Source organism: Pantherophis guttatus, chromosome 5, assembly GCF_059756535.1.
Source record: "Pantherophis guttatus breed Tessera chromosome 5, ASM5975653v1, whole genome shotgun sequence".
NCBI classification, from domain to species: Eukaryota; Metazoa; Chordata; class Lepidosauria; order Squamata; family Colubridae; genus Pantherophis; species Pantherophis guttatus.
Window position 1 is genome coordinate 57,098,202 of NC_142067.1, and position 21,323 is coordinate 57,119,524.

Genomic DNA, 21,323 nt, shown 5'->3' on the forward strand with positions numbered 1-21,323 from the left:
GGCCTTTCTGGTTTTTCTTTGAAGATGTTTTGCTTCTCATCCAAGAAGTTTCTTCAGCTCAGCAACATCTTCAAACAGAAAGGCCAGTTGCCTCTTGAAAAAACACCTTTGGGACAACCATGACCTGAATGACTGAGAATCTCCATAGACATTAAGCATCAAGAGACTTCAGATTCCATGGAATAGTAGTTCCCATGTTACAGCCATGCAAAATTCTTTTGTCACTATGGAGGAGAGAGGGAATCTGAATCTAAAATTGTGTCTCCCATGTCAGAAAGCAGTTGCCAGTCTATTCAATGGCTTCTTGTGGCGTAGTGAGTTTGAACAGGACAGTACAAAATCGATTGTTATATTATAGTTCTCAGGACAAAAGGAATGGAGTAATATATTTTTAATCCCTTTAATTTTACAAACAATTAGATGAGGATGACAAAGCTTATAATCTTTTCCAAAGCATTATTTGTCAGATAATATATTGGGGGATATAACTGTTTTTTTTTCTCATGATAACTTTCTTATTATTTGCCATTTTATATTTTATTTTTAATAGAGAAAGAACAATTGTTTCAGAATTTGCTGGAGCAGGTGGTTGAGCAATTTTCAAGGTAACCCTTTTACTATACAATAATTTTAAAATTACGGAACTCCCATAGAATTCTTTAGTTCTGGTTCTGCTCCTGCCCTGGCCCTGAGGCTGATTTGCAATTTGCATCCTTAGAGCTCCATGGAACTAGGATGCAGGGCCATTTCCAGAATTGCAGGAACCTCACCTTGCCTGTCCTCACTTGAACTTGGTGCTTCTCTAGTCAATTTCATAAGCAACCAAATCAGCAAACCTGATCTTCTAGTCAGTTTCTAAATTCCTGCAAAAACTGAAAGTTTTATTTTCTCTGCTTGTATAAAGGGTATTCCTGGATACTTGCCCCATTTCACTGACAATCCCACATCTGGTTTCAGGGAGACCCCATTTACAATCTGTACAATTAGAGAATCTACCCTACCATGGCTGTAGCTAGTGGAAAAATCCCTGGCCTCTAGCTAGAATTTACACCCTGCCATTAACTTAGTTTTCTGTCATATTTCTAACATATTTCTAGCTCCCTCTGCTCCTGGCACACAATGGCCCGATAGGGCCTGTTTTTCTCTCTCATCTGGCTCCAGGGCCTCTCTAGGAGTCTGGGGAGGGCGAAAATGGCAAAAGTGTTGCATCCGGCCGACGATCACATGAAGCAAGCGCACAGTTCATTGGTCCACCTGCTGGCATTCTGCAGGCAGGAACTTGGAGCCCCCTGATTGGATAAGCTGCTGACAGCTCGAGTATAAAAGAGCTGTCAGTTCAGAGAAATCGGCTCGCTCCCTCAATCGTTAGCATACTGAGAGAGAGTTGTGGTTAATTGTTATTAATAAAGAGCTGTTAATTGTTAACCTCGCCTCCGTCATTGCCGCTGGTTCTAAACTAGAACACCCACCCTCCCGGAGGTCCACCAAATGCCAGAAATGACCCTTTTGCCAACTTCTGGCGGGACCGGAAGTTGTCAAATGGGCCATTTTCAGCCTCTAGAGGACCTCCCGGGGGGGTTGGGGAAGGCCATTTTCGCCCTCCCCAGACTCCTGGAGAGGCCCTGGTGCCAGGTGAGAGAGAAAAATGGGCCTTCCCCACCTCCACCCCCGAGGCCCTCCGGAGGCAGGAAACAGCTTGTTTCCCTACTTCTGGTGGGCCCAGAATGCCTGAAAATCAGCTGGCCGGCACGCACATGTGCACCGGAGCTGAGCTCGCATGCCCACTGATATGGCTATGCGTGCCACCTGTTTGCCACCCTACAAAAATATGCACAGGGATTTGCTGCTAAGGAAACATTCACCTGTTGCATTGTACAGGTAGTCCTTGACTCACAACAGTTTAGTGACCGTTCAAAGTTACAACACTGAAAAAAATGACAAAACCATTTTTCACACTTATGACCATTGCAGCATCCCATGGTTGCATGATTTACATTTGGATGCTTGACAATCAACTCACATTTATGACATTGCAGTATCCCAGAGTCATATGACCCCTTTCTGCGACCTTCTGGCAAGCAAAGTCAATGGGGAAACCGGATGCACTTAACAATCATGTTACTAATTTAAGAATTGTACTGATTCACTTAACAAATGTGGCAAGAAGTCATAAAATGGGGCAAAACTCACTTAACAAATTTCTCACTTAACAGCATAAATTTTGGCCTCAATTGTGGTCATAAATTGAGGACTATCTGTTTACACTTTCTTCATATTGAAAATTGTCTTCATTATAGCCGAAGTTTTTTTTAAAAAGTGTACATTTAATTTGAATCAATTTCATAAAATTATAATTAGCCAAAATCATGGCCATTTCATTATATTTGAATAAACATGGATGAGCAGTTGCTTATTCTAGAAGTGTAAAACTGTATATCTCTATAAATTTATATTTATATCTAAGAAATAAAGCAGTCCTAACATGTATATTGATTCCTTCATTCTCCAGTATTTCAGAGAAGAATTGTTTTACATGTCACTCATGGAAGGAGCCTTATCTTTCCTTCTAATCTGAATTAAATGGGGAACCTTTATGGATAGGAGGGGATCCAGAGGTGGGATTCACTTACCTTCCCTACCGATTTGCAAATGTGAACTCGTGCGCGCTGGCTTCACTCGCACACCAGTGGTGGGTTGCTCCCAGTTCACACCAGTTCACAAGAACCGGTAGTAAAAATTTGTAGTAGTTCGGAGAACTGGTAATAACATTGGCTGGCCACATCCCTGAACCGGTTCCCTGCCCGGTCACCGCTCGCTTACCCCGCCCACCTCATCAGAGGTTGGGGGTTTTTTTACTTTTAAAAGCATTTTTTCTACAACCTGCGTTTAAAAGTAAAAAAAAAAAGGCTCTGTTGATTGTGCAGCTCAGCTGGGATCATCAGAGGCTTTTAAAAGCATTTTTTCTACAACCTCTTCAGCTGAAGAGGTTGTAGGGAAAAAAATGCCTTTAAAAGCCTCTGGCGATCCCAGCTTAGTTGCCTGATCATCAGAGGCTTTTAAAAGCATTTTTTTCTGCAACCTCTTAAGGTTGTAGAAAAAATGCTTTTAAAAGTAAAAAAAAAAGTTGGTCACGCCCACCCAGTCACATTACCCCCCACCAAACCACGCCCACAGAACCAATAGTAAAAAAATTTAGAACTCACCCCTGTCGCACACGCCACATCTGCGCATATGCATGGCCTTCTGCGCATGCATAGTAGTCGCACATTACGTCTGGGTAGGTGGGCAGAGCCTCCCTCAGTAGCCGGTTGTATGTAAGATCCTCATATCAAAAGCTGATCCTTAGCTGGGAAATAGTAATTGAACCTCTTTAGTTGTTTATTTTTGAAGTATCTTTCAGTGCATTTAGATATTAACTTTCAGCATTTATTTTCCCATCAACAAATATTATGTTTTTCATGCATATCTTCCTACTTAAATTTGGGGCTGTTGTTATTTCCTCTCCAGGGTATTTAAAATTGATGAATTGAAAACTGAAGTATTTAATCAACTGGCAATGCTGGAGAAGAGAGTGGAACGTGAGTTCTTTTTTTCTACTCATAGAACAGAATAGAAACTTTATTGGTTTAATCATCTGACCATATTAAAAATATAAAACCAATACAAGTATACCAGTAAATATAAAGTAAAAAAATAGTAAGGCACATTCCTGACAAATTGTCACATTATAATTAACCCCAATTGGATCTAAATAATCTGTCCTCTTCAAAATGGCCTTTGATATAAAGACTGTGGTCTTATTAGTGATATGTAGGTTCATTCCCTGCAGTAAGTAACATACAGTAGTTGCTCCTGGGTGCCCCAATATTTTTTGTTGTTTTTAAATACTCTAAATAACCAGTCCTTTCTGCAGAATACAGTTTGCAATCAATGATGATATGTGCAATGTCTTTAACTGCGGGTGCACCAGAAATACACCATTTCTGTCCAGACGGAACTCCATAAAATCTCCCATGAAAGATAGATAAAATCTATCATGAAATCAGGTTGTTCAAAACGATCTCTAGAAAAAGCTCTTTGTTTTTGAGGTGTATAAGTTGTTAAATATTTTTCTATCTGGGAGGCTGATTTGGGTTGAGCCAACCATCTCAAGGAATGTGATACAATATCATCTTGGGCAGCCACATCCATTGACAGTTTCTCTGAAACATTTCTTGGCCTTCAGATGTGATTGGACTGGGAATTGGATAGAGAATCAATATTGTGAGATGGCATGTGAAAGGTGGGCATCCCAAACATGAGGGTGCTTGTTATGCAAATGTTCATCAAAACCAAGTGTGAGGTTTTCTCTAACAAGCTGAAGCCTAGAATAAATTTGTACTAGTGTGAGATTTTAATCTTTTTATGAATATACAGTACCTAATGCCTTCTTTTTGGCAGGGTAAAATATAGTATTGGAGAAAGAGAAGAGGGGAAAGCAACCTTTCAAGTCCAAAATTCTTCTTTCTCATCTTGCATCTTTTGCACAGAAATGTAGTATAAAATCTTTAATCCTGTGCAGTAAATCTATATTCTCCTAAATAACCTGAGAAGATTCTGAGCTGGATTGCATTTCTAGATAGGATCCTTCAGTTGTGATTCTTTCTCTGAAAAGCAAGATGAAGGCCATGTTCAAAGATGTTCTGAGTACTGCCTAAGTTCAGTGGCAGATTTGCTGAGAACAAAATCAGCAATATTCTAAAATTCTAAGAAACCTTTTTATTGGATCCTAAAAATTAGGAATATTTAAAATGCAGTTCTTTGGGTGGGAGGTGGAAAGTATATTGTAGATGACTAGGCTGAACCCCAGGGAAGGGTCAAACATGTCATCAATCTTGAGTCCCTTTACGCCCACAAGAGATCTAAGTCCAGCCCACATTGAATTCCATTTCCTCTTATGTACCGCCAATTTGCTGAACAATTTGCTTTGTTCAAATTCTTATAGAGAGCTTTAGCGTACAATAAACCTATAAATTCATTTGAACTGCCTGGACTCCTGATTTTCTGAGCTTGACATATATTTTTTAAAGCTAAGAAAGAAGTGATACAACAAATTCACATGTATCTAACAGCCTTTTTTGTTAAGACCTTATGTAATCAATACTTTTTGATTGATTATGAGCCATCAGAAAATCAATTATTATAATACTTTAAAATGATAATTTTGCGTAATGGAATTTTTTATCTTTCACAATCTACATATAATAAAGGTTTATGTCTGCAAATTACAGCCTTGTAAAAATAAAATTATCAGAATTTGGTGAAAAACAAGGTTCTGATGGGAGGATTTTTCCTTTAAACACTCAAATTCATATGCAAATAGTATGACAGAAAAATACAACAATATGAAATGGAATTCAGGAATGTATGAACATTTCATTAAAATTATTATTGAAACAGACAAATGTATAATGAGCCCAAAGGACTGAAACTTTCTGTCTTAAATAGCTTCAAAGATTTCAATTAACTGTTTTTCTTTATGAGTTTTCAGTATACGTTTTTGTACAAATGAAATTTGGAGCCACTAGTATTTTCATGTAGTGACACGGAAACACAAATGTGTTCAAATTACTGCTGGGGAGACTTAGTTCAATATACGTTCACATCCTGTTTATCCCCAAGTGAGAATCTGAAGTTTCTAGTTTATAAATGTCTATGACACACATGAATGGCCATTGATAAGTGAGAAGAGGCCATGCCTCTTTACAGAGACTGAAGTATTTGAAAACTACTAAAAATAAAGATTGTTCCAGTTGCTTGCAGAGGTTTGTTGTCAGTGCTGCCCAGCAGGAAACATGCAATGCTGGTGTGATGAATGTCCCAGTCAGGCTGAGAATTTATTGCTGAGCAGTTCATAAACATTATAATGCCAGTGTAAAGGTAGTTCCAGCAAGTTTGTATGGGAGGAACATTACAGGAAAACTGCCTCATAAAGTGATTCTGTACCAAGAATATACCAAGAATATATTGATTCACATTCTTTCGTACTGTACGTGGTATTATGAGCAGCACATGCTACCTCCTCTCCACTGCTTAAAAGAACCAGTTTTTTTCTATCTATCCTCCTAATATGCCAGTTAGGACACCAGGCTGAGAAAAAGTTGGCCCAGAGCTTAGTGTTACAGCTGGTGCTTCTATATAAAGAGCTATCATGAAACCATTTTTTCATTTAATTAGATGCTAAATGGAAACCCAATGAAGCATTGTCACTATATAGTGTTTTGTATTAATATAGTATATTATAGTAGTGCCACAGCTTGCTGCTTTCATTTATTCCTATTCTAAGAAATAGTCCGGGGAAGCTGAAGAATGGCTGGATGTTGCTGCTGTGGCTTACAATAGTGATGTAGCTACTTTTCTGCTACTTCTAATGTTACTCTTAGTGTTGTATTATTTGAATGATTGATTCTATTTGCAGTACCTGCCCATAGAGAAACAGGTTTCAGGTTGAGGGGCTGCTGAATCACCGGCCTGCTGTTTGGTGGCTTTTGAAATTATACTCAGTTACTGCAATGAGATCCTTCGAGCTTCTCCATGGTAACCTTCCTGTTGTTTTACTTTGTTGACAGTGGAAGGACTGAAAATAGTGGAAATTGAAAAGTGTAAGAGTGACATTAAAAAGATGAGGGACGAAATGGCTGCAAGAAGTACCAGGTAAGCTTTGTGTTTTGTTGCTTGTGAAGAAAAGCACTTCTGAATAGCCACTTCTGCATTGGGAAAGTTCTGAAGATTTATTTAGCAGCTAATCCAGAGATACCCAGGATAGAGTGTGATGGTCAGTTTAGTCTTGGACATGGAGAGCCAGGGTCAAGTCTCCATTTCACCTTGAAAACCCCAAGGTGGCTTGGCCACCTCTCGCCCCTTCTGTTCAACATTTATGTGAAGCCGCTGGGTGAGATCATCCGTGGTTTTGGGGTGAGGGTACATCAGTACGCTGATGACACTCAGCTGTACATCTCCACCCCAGACCACCCCAGTGATGTCCTTGACGTGATGTCCCGCTGCCTGGAGGCTGTACGGGTCTGGATGGGGAGAAATAGGCTCAGACTTAACCCTTCCAAGACCAAGTGGCTGCGGCTACCAGCGTCCCGGTATAGTCAGCTGACGCCATCACTGTCTATAGGGGATGAATCTCTACCCCCCACAGAGAGGGCTTGCAATCTGGGCGTCCTCCTGGATGCACGGCTGTCTTTAGAAGAGCATATGACGGCTGTGGCCAGGGGGACTTTCTATCAGGTTCGCCTGATTCGCCAGTTGCGCCCCTTTCTGGACTGGGACACCTTGTGCACAGTCACTCATGTCCTTGTTACCTCCCGGCTGGACTACTGTAATGCTCTCTACATGGGGCTCCCCTTGAAGAGCACTCGGAGACTCCAACTAGTCCAGAATGCGGCCGCGCGGGTAATTATGGGTGCAACTCGTTGCGCCCATGTGACCCCCCCTCCTGCGTGAGCTGCACTGACTCCCGGTGGTCTTCCGGGTGTGCTTCAAGGTTTTGGTTACCACCTTTAAAGCGCTCCATGGCTCAGGACCTGGGTACTTACGAGACTGCCTTCTGCCACCGATAGCCTCCCACCGACCAGTTCGCTCCCACAGAGAGAGACTCCTCAGGGTGCTGTCGGCCAAATTATGTTGGCTGACGACACCCAGGGGGAGAGCCTTCTCTGTGGGAGCCCCTGCCCTTTGGAATGAACTGCCCACGGACATACACAAGATCTCTGACCTCCGAGCTTTCTGCTGTGCTCTTAAGACCCTGCTCTTCCGACAGGCAGGGCTAGCTTCATAATTGAGTTTTAAATTCAGAGTTCTTAAATTTTTTGGGGTTTTTTAGCTAATTTTGGCCTTAAATGTAATACTTTTAAGAATTTTTTAAATTTAAATTGTGATATTTGTATTGTGTTTTACCTGGCTGTACACCGCCCCGAGTCCCTCCGGAGAGGGGCGGTATAGAAATAAAATTATCCTTATCCTTATCCTTATTATTGCCCAATCCATTTCACAGGGTTATTGCTGGATCAAAATTAGAGAAGACGACTAACTTGTGCTCTCAGAGAAAAGGTGGAATATAAATACAGTAAATAAATCAGTATTAAATTAATGTTCCCTAGAGCTCTGGGGAAATGGTGGGATATACCGGTAAATTTAATAAATCAATAAAAGTGGGTAAAATCCAACATTTAAAAAAAAATTATTTAAGTAAATTATATAGCTACCCATCATTTAGTAGTGACTCCGGGCAGCATGTAAGATTAAAATCAAGAGTGGGACTTGCTTCCAGGTCAATGTGCATAGGACTGCCACCTAATAAACCAAATAATGTCTCATTTTCAATGGTCATTATTCACAAATTATGAAGCTTCTTGGTGTTTTTTAAATCAGTATGGGAAAAAAAGACAAGATTCATTAGTTTTGTTTAAGAACATATGGCCACTTAATAGTTAAAGAGTAACTGGAAAAATAACTCTTGGAAAGATTAACATCTTGGTTTCCCTCCATTAAGCCATCCGGTAATAAAGACTTGTGCCCTTGGTTTCATGCAGAGAACAAAAATTATTCTGCCAAAAAAAACATTAGTTTGGTAACAGACTCACTTACAAGAAGTAGACCTGCTCCGATACAAAATGTAATCTGAGAAAACATCACAATATATACACAGCAACTCCTCTTGCACTATGAGAGAATGTGTATGTTATATTTTAACCCCCCAAATGAGTTGTTTCCTTTTTACGGAAGAAGCCAGTCAACTAATCTGATAAATTACCAGGTTTGGAATTGTAATTAAAACAACAGCAGAAGCAACCATTGCTTGGTATGGCAGACTTTGTGAATTTAAAAACATCAGGCTGTTCTGTAGCCACCATTCCTCATACCACAAGCGCATGAGCAGCTAAACAGACATTTAAAACTGTTATGGAAGGAGAGGAATAGGGAATCGTTCTGAATCTTAGTCAAGAAAATGTTGTGTACCTGCATCTCAAATGCAGACTGACTTATCTATCATGACCTGGGATGTGTGGGGGAGGGGGAGGGGAGGAAAATATTAAATTATACTATTATCAATTGTGGAAAATTATGTCAAGATGTGAGACTTGTATACTACATTTAACTGTTAAATGTGTACTACATTTAACTGTGTTTCAGTTAATATTTGTGTTTCTTTGCACAGAATTTTACAATTCACTAAAGACAATATTTGTAGAGTTCTTCTGAACAAAATATTTTAAGGGTTTCCTCTTTGTAACCCTCAAAACTTTTCTTTCTACTTGTATCACTTCACTGCCATTTGTCTTGTTGGAAAATGCATATACTCTAAGAATGAAGTTGAACCTTAATATCTTTAACAAAAGTTAAACCACTCATCTAGGTCACAGTTCTAAAATCTACTGGTTACTTCACAATAGTCTTTCAAGGTTTCTTTCTGTGCTCTTTCTTTTACTTGCATTTAATTTTTCAGGACATGTAAGAATATATTTCTTAGGATATGAAAAATAACAAGTATTCAAACCCACAGAGCCCCTGTTTGTTAATTCTTGCAATACTCTGTCTTTGTTCTCTCCTTCTTTTTCCATGCTGGGATATGGGATAGAGTGCCTTTTTGGATTTTACATTGCCCATGAAACTCGTTTGACAGCACTCATAACTTCCAGCTTGCAAAAAACTTTTCTGAACACTGTTATGTTCATTGTCATTTCTTCCTTCCACTGCAATACATCAGCTATATTTTCCCTCTCTCTTGCACACACAAGTTCATTCCTGCAAAGATTGCACTCTTGGTGCAATTTCAAAAGTTGTATTATATAGCAGTGGCCCCCAACCTTTTGGGCACCAGGGACCTGTTTCGTGGAGAAAGGTTTTTCCACGGACCAGAGGGTGTGGTTTTGCATGCTGCTTGCATTCTGTGGATGGGGCTTCACTTGTTTGCGTGGCCCAGTTGCTGGCATGTCATGGCCGGGTGCTGGTCCACAGACCAGGGCTTGGGGACCCCTGTTATATAGCATGCACAGCCATCTCAGTTTAAACAGGTAGCTTTTGCATTAGCATCTGAATCTAGTTCTTCAGGACAAACTTAGATCATTGCTATGAATTATTCATATTCATTTCATAAAAATATCATTTGTGTGTGCATATGCACATTCATATGAGCGTTGTCCTGAAAAGAGATACTTATTGAATAAAATGACAAAGTTTCATGCTTCCACGGTAACATGACTTGATATTTTGCTGCAGTGGTATTTACCATTTGGGGTAACTGATATTATGGAATGTACAAAAGAGGAGCAAAAAAATAGTAAGCAAAAAAATTTGAAGGCACAAAAAAGGAAAAAGGAAAGGAAGCCTAAAGTACCTAAAAATAGCACATGCCATTACCATTCCCTATATGTCTCCACACCCGGAGGCTCCAGCTGGTCCAGAATGCGGCCGCGCGGGGGATTATGGGGGCGACGGGGCACTCCCATGTGACACCTCTCCTGCGCGAGCTGCACTGGCTCCCGGTGGTCTTCCGGGTGCGCTTCAAGGTGTTGGTGACCACCTTTAAAGTGCTCCATGGCTTAGGGCCGGGGTATTTACGAGACCGCCTTCTGCCACCAATAGCCTCCCACCGGCCAGTACGTTTGCACAGAGTGGGCCTCCTCAGGGTGCTGTCCGCCAGACAATGTCGGCTGGCGACCCCCAGGGGGAGAGCCTTCTCTGTGGCAGCGCCCACCCTCTGGAACAACCTCCCCCCAGAGATACGTACAATTTTTTTTTTTTTAATTTTGATTTATATGCCGCCCTTCTCCGAAGACTCAGGGCGGCTTACAATGTGCTCAGCAATAGCCTTCATCCTTTTGTATATTTATACAAAGTCAGCTTATTGCCCCCACAAACTGGGTCCTCATTTCACCTACCTTAGAAAGGATGGAAGGCTGAGTCAACCTTGAGCCTTGGCGAGATTCGAACCCTGCAGTAATTGTAGGCAGCTGGTCTTAATAAGCTTAATAACAGGGTGCCTTAAACCCCTGTAGTACCAAGGCACAATAACAGACCTCCGGAGAAGGTCTCCCCAGAATATTATTTCTATTTCAAAATATACCCATAAATTTAGATAAAAAATTCTTTTTAGAACTAGACAAAATTATTAGAGAATTCATATGGGAGGGGAAAAAACCGAGATTTTCCATTAAAATTTTAAGGGGCAAAAGAGACATAGGTGGATTTGGACTCCCGGACTGGGAAACATACTACAGGTCAGCCAAGCTAGTATGGATAAAAGATTGGATCACCCTGGAAAATAAGAGAATTCTTACCTTAGAAGGCCATGACCTGCAAAAAGGCTGGCACGCCCACATCTGGGAAACGGAGAAGAAAAGGAAGACACATTTTCATAGACACAAAATTAGAGATTCCCTGATACAAACATGGACCCAGATTAGGCAAAAATATTACAAAAAAATCCCAAATTGGCTCTCAACGATGGAGGCCCTGACCCACCCAAATAGGTGGGAGAGGGAGAAAATGGGCAGATATAAAGATATCCTAGACGAAAGAGGGTGGCTTAAACCAAATGATATCTTACGAGAGCAAGGAATAACTTTAGATTGGTGGACTTATGCACAAGTAAAATCCAGATATCAGAAAGACAAAGAACAATATGGTTTAGAACTGGGATCAAACGGACTGGATAAAGTCTTGATGGGAACAAACAAAAAGATTCTGGCAAAACTATACAATTATATATTAAACGATTACAAGTTCGAAGATGTCACGAAGAATCAAATAATTGCATGGGAGAAAAATATAGGGCGCAATATAAATTTTGGGGAATGGGAGGAGGCATGGAACAGAAATCTTAAATTGACTAGAGCGGTGACATATAAGGAAAACCATTACAAAATGTTTCATAGATGGTACTTAGCCCCGGCCAGACTAGCGAAGATATATCCCAATATACATCCCAATTGTTGGAAATGTGGCCACGGTCAAGGCACCTTCTTTCACATGTGGTGGACATGCCCGGAAGCAAAAGGATACTGGAATAAAATTAGGAGATGGTTATATGAAATAACTGATGAAGATATTGCATTAACACCAGAGATTCTCCTCCTGGGAATAATAAAGAAGCCATATAGAAAGGAAATGATGCATTTAATGATCCATATAATTACAGCCGCTAGATTGGCATACGCACAGTATTGGAAAGAGAAAATTCAACCACCAGAAGAGCTTACAATTAAGAAAATACTCGAGTGCGCAGAGATGTCTAAATTAACCTATGAATTAAATGATGAAAAGTCAGTTTACTATATGGTGTGGGAAAGGTGGTACAAGTGGTTGCATGATAGAATGAAAGAAAGATCTAAAGGTGTATTAAATAATGGTTAAAAGTGAGTTAAAATGTCACCAAGTATTATCTATGGAAATAGTTAAAACACTGCACATCCAATACAAATTGAAAAGCTATATTATGTATATGTTATTTTATGTTATTGTTTGAATGTTTGTTTGTTTTTTCTTCTTATTTCTCTTTTGTTTTTGTCCTTTGCTTTTTGTTTGTTTTTTTTTAAAAGAAAACCTCAATAAAGTTTAATAAAAAAAAATAAAAATAAAATATGAATATTGGGAACCGCAAAAAAAAAAAATAAAAAAAAATAACAGACCTCCGGATTTTTCGTCGGGCCCTGAAAACTTATTTATTTCAACTAGCTGGGCTGGCTTGAGTTAAATTTTAAACTGATTTCAAATTGGGTTGTTTTTAAATTACGGCCAAAAAATTTAATCATTTTAAACTGTTTTTAAATTTTGTATGTTCTGTTTTTTACTCTGGCTGTTCACCGCCCTGAGTCCTATTGGAGAAGGGCGGTATAGAAATGGAAACAAATAAATAAATAAATACCATTTGGTCTTTGCAAACCATCCTTGCTTCTCCCACATCACTACATCACAATTATACTTTGCATTTTGTGCTTTTAGCTTTTTACAACTTTTTAAAGTTTTAATCAACTCAATCAAACCAAAATTTCTTCTTCCCCTATCACTTGATCCTTTCAGTCTTCATGCATATATATTTGTTTTGCAACTCCATCCTCATTACATCATACATAATATTGGACCATTTGCTAATCTTTCTATTTATTCTTATGCACACTTTTCAACTCCATGTTTGTTTTTTGAATTTATATATGCTGCCCCTTTCACTATCTCAAGTGATTCTGGGTGGCTTATAGTAGTATAAAAACATATACTACTAAAAATATTAAAAGCATGAAAATTAATATTAATATTAATTAATATTAACAACAACTAAGCAAATAAAAGATTAAAACCAGGAGCACGAATCAACCACTCATTCAATCAACCACCTCCAATGCTTATGCAAAACATTCTACAACATAGCCCTGTTCACTATTGTATAATTTTTCAGAATTAATAAATATACAATAAACTTCTTTTCCCATGTTCATACATTTCTCACTGATCTAATGAAAAGCAAAATAATCAGTAAGTATACAACAGACCTACAGGTCTTCCAACTGTAGGAAATATGCTACTTCTACAGCTGGAGACATCCAGTCCCACTTCATTGGTTGTATTCCATAAGTGACTCACTATAAAATCCCCCAAATCCACCTCCCTCTGCTGTGCCAGCCTTTTGAATGAAGTTCCCCCCTCCACCCCCAGGGAGATTTCACTTCCAGTGTGCTTCCTTCCTGGATTTATGGGCAGTATGTCTTTGTGAATTAAACAAACTACTTGCCATGTCCTTGTCTCCCAATTCCCTTTGACCCAGAAAAGCCAATTAAACCAATAGGATTTACTGAGATAATGCACTGTGAAATCAATCAGGATTGAGCCATACCAAAAACAGGGAATAAATGGGCTCCCTCTTCTTTATTTTTCTTTTGACAAAAGAGAAGGAGATGTTTGTTACTTGACAGTGCAGAGGAAACTCCATGGCAAATGGGAAGCCAGTGGGAAGTAGATAAGAGCAGGCACTTATTGGCAGTTTTCTCAATATTTAGTATGGAAAGGGCAAAAGCAAGGACAGAACTGGCCCTTTCAACCATGCCTCACTACCATATCCACTCATCTCCCTCCCTTCCTCCCTCCCTCTCTCTCTCTCTCCCTCCCTCCCTCTCTCTCTCTCTTTGGAATTCCTGAAAACAGTGAGTCAGAATGCAAACTCCACTGCAGTTTGGGACACAATTGAGATGCAAATGGCTGTGTGATCAGCTACCAAGGAATGCAAATTGACCTCAGGATTAAAGGAGGTTAGTTTGCAAATGAAATAGATTGTCCTGTGGTAGAATCCTCCATATCAGCTACTTTACATTTAAATAGAGAGATAAAAGAAGTTCCTATTTATCAAGCAAATTTAACAACCATCCAAAGATGTACACAGCTTTGTTTAATTTCTGCTGCTGTTTGTGGTGTATTTTTTTCCTCATGGCAATATGAGAGGCAGAGCACAAGGAAGAAACTGAATATGCCCTTTTCTTACTAGCTTTGCAAGTGTTTTTATTGTATCATTTACCATCTTTATATTTCAGACATTTAGATAATGATTTTATTCACCTTTTGAATAAAATCAGACTATCTATCTGTCTGTCATTCATCTGATTTCTATCTAGCCTTTCATCCTGGAGCTCAATGCAGTATAAACAATATTCCCTCATCAGTTTTTCCACAATAATTCTGTGAGAGACATTAGCAGCTGAGATTGGTCCAAAGTCACTTAGTGAGTTTCTGTAGCTAAGGGTGGATTGAATTCAGGTATCTTGGTCCTAGTTTAACAACTTAATCATTATGCCACTGTGCTGTAATAATTAGAAGTAATAAGTAGAAGAATGAAACTAGTTTTATTTTACCCCATGGCTGAATGTGGTTCATGACATATATGTTACATCAAACTGAGGTATTTTGCCACTAGAAAAAAAGCAAGATGATACCTGCATTTAAAAAAAAACAATTTAAATATTACTTTTGTTTTACAATGGGACAAAGTTCTCATCCACATTTGAAAAGGGTAGGTTAAGAGAAATTGGGAAAGGCATAGTACACAACTTTATCTTCAAGGACCTCATTCCCACTTTCTGTTTCTATTTTGGTAGATTCACTCTTTTATGAATAGTTTACCTATAGTCCTGTAAGACTGCAGTTGTTCTTTTTTCATGAAGCAAAAAACTGGTACACAGTTCTAATCAACAGCCATTACTTTGTAAAATTCCTTCAGTGTTATATTGCTGATACAGACATTGTGTGAGAAAAGATTTCCATATTTTGAAAAGTATGAATTGGATTTCAACTCATAGTTTAATGTTTACACATGCTGGATAATGTAAAAGGGGCCCCACATAAGGAAATAAATGTTTTAGCATAATAATCCTAAGTATTTCTAAATAGAGAATAAGGATTGTTGAATGTCACCTGCATGTTTAAAAGTTTTCTTCAAATAAGTAAATAAATAAAGGTTTCTGCATCTGTAGCATATCTTAGCTTTGGTTTTTTTTCCCCTAAAGACTTAAAATGCACTTTCATATTTGGCAAACAGACCTTCAAATGTTACATTTCTTTACAAATCTCTTAGGGTACTATTTTATTCAGAGGAAAGCAATTTGGTTTGTCTGCTGTGAAAAGGGGGATATTAATTTTGCAAGCGTTATCCTTTAGAATCAACATTTTGATTGTGTTCAATGAGTTTAAATGAAATTATTTTTGTATCACTTATTTACAAGGTTTTTTTAGATACTGAGTGTTGGATTTTGTTTTCTGCACAGGACCAACTGCCCTTATAAATACAGTTTCCTGGATGAAAACAACAAGCTTATACCCCGAAGGGATGTCCCCTCTTATCCTAAGGTATAATGTCATGTAGATACATTCAGAATATCTTTAGACAGAACTGATCATCACAATAACTAAAATTATTCTTGGCATCTTTTGCTTTCCATCAAATAATGCCCAGAGGCTATTATATGCAGGAAGGAAGATTCAAGATCATTACGCCGCCACGATGACACGAGTTTGACATCCCTGCTGTAGAGGGTCCCAGGATGCGATTTGTGAATTATTTTAGCAGTCCTTTAAATATTCCCACTAACTGTTAGTTCTAGGAATGGAATGGATGCTGTGATAAGTGCTTACACTACCACACTTGCTTTGTCTCCACTGTATGTCTGAGGGCCTTTCACCAGTACTGAGCCCACCCATTCTTGGTGCAGCAGAAATCTTTACCAGCATGAAAAAATCATGTCCCATTGCTGATCTTTTCCTGCCATTGTTTCAAGCAACTGCAGTCATCTAACTCTCCTTCAGAGTAATTAATAATGAACGTAACAGGCTTTATGCAGTTTGAAGCAGGATTTGGTTGTATCAAAATTGGATGGAAACACTACTTTGACATATGTGTAGCTAAAGACAATTTAATGCTGTCTCACTTAAGGACTGGGGATCAGATAAAGATAACATCTCAATAACACAGCAGAAAAAATAGGCTGCCAGGACATGTTTCTGCTATAGTTAGTTGCAAGTGGGAAAAGGCCCATACTCTTTGTGTTTGGGTGGATGGATGTTTTGGGAAGATACCTGATTTTGAAAATAAGCATTTAGTTTAGAGAAAAACTGAAGCTGAGTCATCCAATTTACTGATTGAAAGATAAACAACATATATTCATAATAAAAGTTTGTTTTTCTCTCCAGTACATGCTTTCTCAGGAGACAATAGGAGCTCTTAGGAAACCAACTTTTGATGTCTGGCTGTGGGAACCCAATGAGGTAATGCAGCACTTTGGAAACAAATCCCTGACCTCTCATCCTGTAAGGTTGTTTTGTGGCTTTGTTCGTGATTGCTTGAGGACTCAGACCTTGAACTTAGTGTCATCCAGGACTGCTCTGAAAATATACAAACAGAGTTCAGTGTCTAAAAAGACTGATTCTATATATAGAGGTAGAGTGGAAAAACAAAAGAAATTTCAGCAAAGCAGTTATAATTACAGGATTTCACAAGAGTAGAAGGCAGCAATAGATCAAGGACAGAGCTAATCATAGTTTAGCTCTGTCCTTGCTACAGGAAATGTAGAACTAGATCATTCACACAGATGGCTATGGATCTGCCCTTTAAGATTTTCAATGATGCAGAATTTATCTTGGTAACAGCTGCATTTGCAAGCTGCTCTTACTATTAAGAAACCTCTCATCATGTTCAGCTGCAATCTGTCTTCCTACACATCCATTCTAGGCCTTCCTTTCAGGACAGCAGAGAACAAGACTTTGTCTCCTTTGGTGAGAAAATTCTTCAGATCTTAAAGAAGGCACTGCTTTCTCATTCAATCTTGCTACCATTTAGGCATGAGCTTTTTCCTTTAACATCTTCTCACAGTATCATTTTAAAAGAATTATAAAATATGTAGACCACCTTTATCCATCTTTTATATTGAAAAATACCTTAAAGTGTTTTATACGACAATATAATTAATAAATCACTGCATTACAAATTGAAAAGCATTAAAGCAAAGCTTATTAACTAGATTAAAACTTCACTATCCAAATAAACTACAGTAGAGATGTAGGGATCAATTTAAATTTGATTTGCACCAGCCATTGACATATCATTTGTTTGATTATATTTTCTATTTAATTGTTGGAGGTTCTGCTTTATTTTATGCAATTTACCCCAAAATATACATTTATGCAAAAATTATTTTGTACGAAAAATTACAAAAAAATTCATGCTGAAGGATTACATCATTCCAAAATATGAACTGTTTTGTTTGCATTTTTGGCAGAGGAGGGATGGTAATAGAAAAATGCATTGTGTCATATTTCTGCTGCAATTGCTACTGACTTAGGTGATTATATAAATTTAATTTTAAAGAAATATGTAGCAGATTTCTATTTTGTTCTTTGATTTAGCTAATGTTAAATTCAAAATGTACCCTCAAAAGGAATATGCTAATATGACTCTTTTAAAAAACACCTTTTGAAGTCCCCTAGAAAAAGCATTTCAAAAGTAGGGTTTGCATGTCACGCTAAAGCATAATAAGGTTTATTTTTAGTTTAATCCAAATGTTATTTTAGAGCAGGAAGCTTACTTTGAAACTACATTTTTGTTGGGTTAATTGTTGCAATACAGGGTTAAACAGTGATATGACAATATGGATAGGTAATGTATTTATGGTTTCTTAGTTTATATCCGGTTTATATTCCAACCTACCCTTTAATCAATTTATTGAGACCGCAAAGCGAGTCAACAGAAAATTGTGGGGAAACAAATCAAGAACTGGTTAAAAAGTCACCTGTAAGGCTTATTCTACTTGTTTCTGGCTTCTTTACTAAACTATGGTTAAAGCAGATGATGCTTTAGCATGACACATAAACACATCTGAAGTCAAGGCATCACCACAAAGTATCCTTCATGCCTTTATTATGCACCTCTTTTCCAAAAGCTGCCCAAAGAAAAGTTTCTCATCTATGTTCGTAATGCACAGCCAAGTTGACATGGGAGGAGATATTATGAAAGAATTTGAATCCTAGCTCACATAATGGAATATTGTAAATGCCAAAGTAATTGTATTACTAATACTTAGAGGGAAGAAATGTTCAGGTTTAGAATGCTGAATGGTCAGCATTCGCCACTGAAAAATAGAAATTTATATCCCATGACTGTCATCTTAAAACAACATTTTCCTTGAATGTGCTATTACAACTGATGGTTCAGTCTCCTGCTCTAAAAATGAAAACTAAGTGTTATTTTCTTACAGATGTTCTTTTCTGGGATTGTTCTCTAAACAAACTGTAAAGCAGGTTGTCTAATCTTGGTAACTTTCAGACATGTGGACTTCAACCCCCAGAATTCCTCAGCCATGTTGGCTGAGGAAATTTGAGAGTTGAAGTTCACAAATCTTGCCAAGACTCCCCTGCTCTAAAGCTTGATTTGAAGGGTTTGTACGGGATCGATTCATTACAAAAGAAAAGGAATTTTGTTGTTTTAAAAAATATTAGATTGTTTTATTTAGCATGGGCAGAGAATAAATTTAGAGTCCTGAGAATTGATCCCCTGCCATAGAAGAAGGATACTGAATCATGATATTGAATCAAGAAATAATGGTTGGAACCTAATCAAGGAGAGAAACAACCTGGAATTAAGGAGAATTAAATTGTTGTAACAGTGAGGACAATTAACCAGTGGAACAGCTTGCCTCCAGAAATTGTGGGTGCTCCATCACTGGAGGTTTTAAAGAAGAGACTGGACAGTCACTTGTCTGAGATGGTATATACAGTAGGTTCCCCTGTTGGATTAGAAGATCTCCAAGGTCCCTTCCAGTTCTATTCTATTCTAAATTCTAAATGTTGCTGATTTGAACACAAGTAAACATCCACTGTAATTCTGGGGATTTTTTCCTTATTTGTTAAAAATAAAAAAGCATTACATAGAACAATGTATTATATTGTAATAATATATCATCAGTTATCATTTGGGCTCCCATGACTTGTAAGTTTAATGAGTTTTGGAATTTAAAAAATTAAATTTGTTATTTCTTAGCTGCATTTAATAAGCTATATGCAATTTATTTTTAATACACAAAGAAAATATAAACATATATACTTTTTAAATTTTTCCTCCAGATGCTGAGTTGCTTAGAACATATGTATCATGATTTAGGACTGGTGAAAGACTTTAACATCAACCCTATCACACTGAAACGGTGGCTGGTAAGTTGCCAATGGATTTTAATCAAGAATTTAAGATATTTGTAACTTTACAGATTTGTAAGTCTACAAAAATATATTCTCAATGTAGACTCTAGTACTTGAAATTAGGACAAAAGTTAGCTGAATACAAAATAACTACTGAAAAATTAAATGAAGTAGAGTGCATACTTCATTCTTGGCAACCTGACAACATTGCCAGGCTGTCCATTACAAGTACATGCCACAAGCTATTTTAGAAACCAGGAATAAACAACTTCACTCTCTATTTGTCCCCAGTCCTCCACATATGACTTTCGTCTGTTCTACTCCATGTTAATGTTTTCTAGCTATTGCTGGCTTGAGTGTCTGGTTAGCTTTGCTTTCTTCTAAGTAATTCCCTGCACTATGCACAGAGGTAGAAATGCTCCCTCACCTGGCTCAGTGATCACTGCCCTGCAATTCTCAGATTCTGTTGCAATATTATTAGCAATGGTGTTCAGAGAGCATAATGATGATCACATTTGCTTGATATGCATAAGGTCACTGGCTAAAACTCAAGTGAAACACTTTTAGAGCTTAGAGAGGTCAGTGGGTATTGGCACAACATAGCAACAGTTTAAGGGTGCAATGCTAAAATGCCCTTAGAACGCCATGGTTCATCCAGTACTGAACTCAGAGTATTTTGGGGACTCTTTTTTAAAATGAACAAATTTAAATTATATTCCTAATAGAGTGTTGGGTGATACCATGCTGCCCTTCAACTGTTTTGAATTTCAGCCATTATTAACCCTAGCTATGATGGCTAATGGAAAAGGGATTTTGAAAACATAATCCATAATATCTGGAGGGCACCAGCTAGCCTATCTCTGATCACAATATGTAGCAGCCTGTTAGTTCTTTTATTTGAGTTGCCTTTATTTATTTATTTATTTATTTATTTATTTATTTATTTATTTATTTATTATATTTCTATACCGCCTTTCTCCCGTAGGACTCAAGGCGGTGTACAGTCAAGAAAAATATAGACACACAAATATCATAAAATTGCTAATTAAAATTATTACTTAGTTTGGTCAATCAAATAAAACCCAGAATTAGATAACATTTAAAAAATCATTCACATGTTCGTATGTTTAGCCCCGCCTGTTGGAACATCAGGGTCTTGAGGGCACGGCGGAAAGCACGGAGATCAGGGATATTCCGTATCTCCGGGGGCAGTTCATTCCAAAGGGTTGGAGCCCCCACAGAGAAGGCCCTCCCCCTGGGAGTCGCCAGTCGACATAATTTGACTGACGGTACCCTGAGTAGTCCCTCCCTGTGAGAACGAACTGGTCGGTGGGAGGCTATTGGTGGCAAAAGACGGTCTCGTAGGTACCCAGGTCCTAAGCCATGGAGCGCTTTAAAGGTGATAACTAACACCTTGAATCGCACCCAGAAGACCACCGGGAGCCAGTGCAGCTCGCGTAGGAGAGGTATTACATGGGCGTAACGAGCTGCGCCCATACTCACCCACGCGGCTACGTTCTGGACCAGTTGGAGCCTCCGGGTGCTTTTCAAGGGGAGCCCCATGTAGAGAGCATTACAGTAGTCCATACGGGAGGTAACTAGGGCATGAG

The 21,323-nt window shown here is 38.4% G+C and overlaps 1 protein-coding gene across 2 annotated transcripts in view; it reads left to right on the plus strand.

The window, feature by feature from the left end:
• PDE9A (phosphodiesterase 9A) overlaps positions 1-21,323 on the plus strand; it is an 81,914-nt gene that overhangs the window by 38,415 nt on the left and 22,176 nt on the right. For both annotated transcript variants that reach the window (XR_009623136.2, XM_034423931.3), the window contains exons 5-10: positions 551-605; positions 3,508-3,578; positions 6,609-6,693; positions 15,795-15,876; positions 16,717-16,791; positions 19,642-19,728. Coding sequence is in view for 1 of the 2 variants with exons in the window: in XM_034423931.3 (XP_034279822.1) it covers positions 551-605; positions 3,508-3,578; positions 6,609-6,693; positions 15,795-15,876; positions 16,717-16,791; positions 19,642-19,728 (455 nt within the window). In the remaining variant the exon portion in view is untranslated. The remainder of the gene's footprint in view (positions 1-550; positions 606-3,507; positions 3,579-6,608; positions 6,694-15,794; positions 15,877-16,716; positions 16,792-19,641; positions 19,729-21,323) is intronic.